This window comes from Mytilus trossulus, chromosome 12, assembly GCF_036588685.1.
Source record: "Mytilus trossulus isolate FHL-02 chromosome 12, PNRI_Mtr1.1.1.hap1, whole genome shotgun sequence".
Lineage (NCBI taxonomy): Eukaryota > Metazoa > Mollusca > Bivalvia > Mytilida > Mytilidae > Mytilus > Mytilus trossulus.
The window spans coordinates 33629737-33634437 of NC_086384.1; the positions used below are offsets into that span (position 1 = coordinate 33629737).

The following is a 4701-nucleotide window of genomic DNA, read 5'->3' on the forward strand; positions in this document are numbered from 1 at the left end:
CACTAATTCTTTTTTTTGTAATTAAACGTCTAGTTTCAAAATTTAGATATCTTAGATATAATTCTTGGTCTTGTTTGACTTTGATAATTTTGAAAAGAAAAAGTTTTCTATTTTCGTTTAAACTGTTTATTTCATTTTTCAGTAATTCTGACTAAAAGTTGCTTGTAATGATAAGATCAATTTTTATGAAAGGAAATAAAAATACCAGTTATGATTGGTTTACAGAACGTTTATGCATGTGACCTGCCATGTCTTATCTGAACCGAACCTAGTATCATGCTAACCGCAATCAGATTCTCAGATACACTAAATAATATATCAACTGTCATTAGATAACGATATGTTTGTCATTTCAAAACAAAACGGAGTAAAATAACATCCTACTTGGCACTTGTTAGAACCAAAATGGTAGAGACACAAAACAGACACCTTCAAAACATGATTATCGTATAAAAGTATCAATTGAAGTACGTCTGGAAATATTAATAAAACATATAAATTTCTTAAGATTTTACTTCTTTTCTGCATATAGATAGAGAAATAAATGTTCCTTCAAATTGGACACAAATGGATGCAAAAGAAATGATCACAACAGTCGTGTTACAACCAAACGATCAGGAATACAAAGATGTTGTAGATAAATTCAAACACGGATCTGGTGTAAAATGTGACATTATTCGGGTATAACATTATTACCTATTTACTATATAATAAAAGACGATATAAAATATATAAGAGACGATGTGGTGTGATTGCCAATGAGTCAACTCTTCACATGAGACAAAATGATACAAAAATTAATAGATATATGTCACCGTATGTCCTTCAACAGTGAGCAAAGTCCAAAGCGCATTGTCAGCTATAAAAGGCACAAAACAATTAACGAAAACAATACGAAAAATCACAACTAACGACAACAACCTAATTCAGGCTCCTGATTTCGACAGGCACATATATAAACGCATTTGTCGAAGAGAAATAAAAACCGAACGAAGAAAAAACAACCATTTTAGTCTACAAAAAACTACACAAAAACTAAGGATGAGCAACACGAACCCAACCAAAATTTCGAAGATCCTGTCTCATGCATTAGATGTTGTAAAGTGAACTATCAACATCAGTTTCAAGTTTCATCTTTAGGTTTTGAAACCATGTAAATTAGAAGCAAGTAATGTGTTAAACATAAATGAAATACAAGTCTTAATTATTAACTACATCAAATCCACGGTAGGTGAAATTTGTGGTGCTTCTTTGAAATCAATATCTTCGGTTAACATCATAAAGGACAATCAGATATTTTGTTTGTGCATTTTGTTCGAAGTGATACATCTAATTCAGGTGATTTTGATATTACTTAAGTTATTTAAGTACTAAAAGAGGGTCCAAACATACCAAAGGGAAGTTCAAACTCATATACTAAAAAAATAAACTGACAACGCCATGGCTAAAAATAAAAATAAATCAGATGAACACAAGAACACTAAAACATAAGACCCAACGACTGAGCATCACGAACCCAACCAATACCATAATATGTTTCTTGTTTATTTGAAAGATTGAACGAATTCAGAACAGAGCTTTGTATATGCAATACGTTGCCAGAAAGAAGTTAATGGATTCAATAAACCCATCAGGGTGCCAAAATGAACGTTTGCTATGGCATGGTACTGCATCGGAGGCCGTAGATGGTATTAACACATATGGCTTCAATAGAAGCTATTCCGGAAAAAACGGTATAGTAGTTTGACACAGAGGTTTGTCCAGATAGTTCCTAATGCATTATTTTGTCAAGCACAACAAAACAAGAAAACAAGTCGGATCTTTAAAAATATATTTGTTTACCCAACCAAAAAACTACTTATGCCTTGTGTCTCAAAAACTGAGCTTCCTGATATATGGCTACAAACCTTATAAGGGCATTATATACAAATATTCCGTATAAAAAGAATTGTTTCTTATCCTTGGCACATTTGACTTCTGTGTACCCAACCATTTTAATATGTTTTCTAAATGGCAATGTTAAAATTGTGGTTAAATTTTATTCCACACTTAAAGTAAATTTTCCCGAAGATTTGTGTCAAGTTTAAGTTAAATTAGACATGTTTGAAGGTTTAATATGTTTTATATTCATTAAGCATCGATTGCTTCTTAACTGAATACTCATACCGTATTATCAACTTGAACAAAACCTCACATTACATATTATTTCATAATGCAACTAGAAAAAAAACAAACAGAGGAGATAATACTAGTTCCAGAAACATTTGTTGTCCATTTACATCTCTATTGAATTGAATGCCTCTTTTTTTTAATTCATTGTCATGTAAAAGCGTTAATGAATTATTCGGGATTGCTGTTAGCCAATCAAAATCACGTAAAGTAATGTAATTATGTCACTGTAAATAATTAACAGCATCTCTACAGTCCTGTTGATCTTTTTTATTTCTTTGTAGCTGCACTCTATGGCAACGGAGTGTACTTTGCAGAATATCCATCGTATTCGTCCAATAAACAATACGCACAACCTGATCAAAGTAGTAATAAAAGAGTATACCTATGCAAAGTGCTTGTCGGCGAATATGTCAAAGGAGAACGAAACATGAAAGTTCCTCCACAAAAACCTGGAGCGTCAGGATCACACATTTTATACGACAGTGTTGTTGACAATCAATCATCTCCAAAGATATTTGTTATATTTCACGACACGCAAGCTTACCCTGATTATCTTATAGTGTTTAAATAGTGAATAATTGTAATCATTATAAATCATAATACAAACTTTAAAAGAGTCAACAACATCCTGGTTACTGCAAGGAAATCCGTGTACTTTGTCACCTTAATTTATCACTTAGATTGGCGTCTAGATAAATATACATTTAAAACAAAAACCAAAGTAAATGACATGAAGTATGATAACAGAAGTTAAAAGCAAGTGACGCCACAATATACGTAACGATTGGGTACATTCAAGAGACAGTGAAAGGAAAAATAAATGATAGATTATGAGTATTCCTAAATCAACAAAAACATTTACTGGTTGTTTCTTTTTCTTCTAACAAGCTTTACTCGGAAGGAGGTACTTCAAATGCGACCAAATATATTGAGATGAAGAAAAGTCTCATATTTTTTTAATAACACTAAAAAACAATATATTCATGAAGATTTATTAAAACCGCAAAATAGTTCGTCATCCATCCTAAATACTTTACCATTCTCTGCTCCTTTAGAAGGTTTTTATTTTACTCTTTAATTGAAGCAAGTGCCAACTTGCCTTTAATTTGTATGTTTCAATAATCATGTTTTGTGATAGATATAAAATACTGAATTCAATACTATATAATATATATATATGTAAATATGTTCAAACTAAAAGCATCTGATGTATATTTGATTAAAGAAAGTCATTAAAAATTAGTAATGATTGTACATGTATGTTTTACAAAGGTTAAAAAATCCAATTTATTGTCAATAAATAAAAAATCACTGGGGACGTTAGTACGCTTTCTATTTTGTTGTGTTCATTTCATTTTCACCGTCAAAAGAGTTAATAAGTCTAAGTATGATCATTTGGTATCTTGCTGGTACATGTCGTTGTCAAATTATGAATTGAAAAACCATTGAGTTTCATTTCAGTTATCGTACTTAATGTATTTGAACACCAATCGCTAACTTTATATCAGTCAAATAGAATATTCAATATGTTCTATACATGTATTTTTATTAAACGTATACTAAATGTATTGTGCTACAATTTCTCTTTCTTTTAAATGTTTTTACATTTACATCGTTGAATACAATACTATTAAAATATTTTAGACAGACATAAGTACATGTAGCAATTATTTTAAAATATAAACCACTTTTATTGATGCAAATGTAAACATAAAATCCACAAAAATCCGAGATCCCGAAAATACAAGACACTGAAGAATTTTTCTAGTTATAGACAGACACTATACATATATGTTTATATAGCCGACGTAGACTGTCGTTTTGATATCTATCTCACTGTTCACTAATAGACGAAATCGCCACAGAAATATTAAAAACAATTTTAACTAACGTATATCCTAACTCGTCGACTGTATCACAGTGAGATAATTCTATTTTCTGAATACTATTCAAGCGGTGGATATTTTGCATAGTTGTTTTGAAATATTTTTCAAATTCCTATACATGTTATTACAATAAAAAATATATTAAGAAACATATACTTGCACACACGTGCATTTTTTTTAATCTTTGTTCTATATAATCTATGTTCGAAATATTTCAACTTTAAACCTACATATACGGATTAAATTCTAATATTGAAATGTTGTAATTTGCTAGAATCTAATACTATAAATATTGTGTCAAAGAACAACCTATACTTGAAAGTAAGTGAACTACAAAACTGAAGCGTAAAAACTTCTAGTTGTATCTTGGTCTGTCTTCAAAATGCAGAATTAAGTATGGATCATGACAGTTGTTGTCTATTTTTTACACCCAAGGATCACTCTCATTCCAACTCCAAATCATTTACCCACTGTAACTCTCATTCATTCCTACTCTCATTTACCTTTTCACTCTTTCTCATTCATTCGTGCTCTATCTCCTCTCTCATTCACCCAAAATCACCCTATCACTTCCACTCACCTGTCATTTTCATTCACCCTCTCCCATTCACACACTCTCTGTCATTCTATTTCTCATTCAACC

The 4701-nt window shown here is 30.8% G+C and overlaps 1 protein-coding gene across 1 annotated transcript; it reads left to right on the forward strand.

Moving 5' to 3' along the window:
• Nucleotides 1-567: 567 nt before the first annotated feature.
• LOC134693855 (protein mono-ADP-ribosyltransferase PARP15-like) lies at nucleotides 568-3215 on the forward strand. Its single transcript, XM_063554796.1, has 3 exons — nucleotides 568-681; nucleotides 1556-1733; nucleotides 2454-3215. Exons 1-3 carry the CDS (start codon nucleotides 568-570, stop codon nucleotides 2741-2743), a joined length of 582 nt encoding a protein of 193 aa, XP_063410866.1. The 3' UTR covers nucleotides 2744-3215.
• Nucleotides 3216-4701: the final 1486 nt, after the last annotated feature.

Excerpts from the sequence above, each read along its gene's own strand:
- LOC134693855 (XM_063554796.1), top strand. The coding sequence starts at position 568 with ATGGATGCAAAAGAAATGATCACAACAGTCGTGTTACAACCAAACGAT. Across the intron at positions 682-1,555 it reads TAAAATGTGACATTATTCGG|ATTGAACGAATTCAGAACAG; the intron begins GTATAACATTAT and ends TTTATTTGAAAG. Across the intron at positions 1,734-2,453 it reads AAGCTATTCCGGAAAAAACG|CTGCACTCTATGGCAACGGA; the intron begins GTATAGTAGTTT and ends ATTTCTTTGTAG.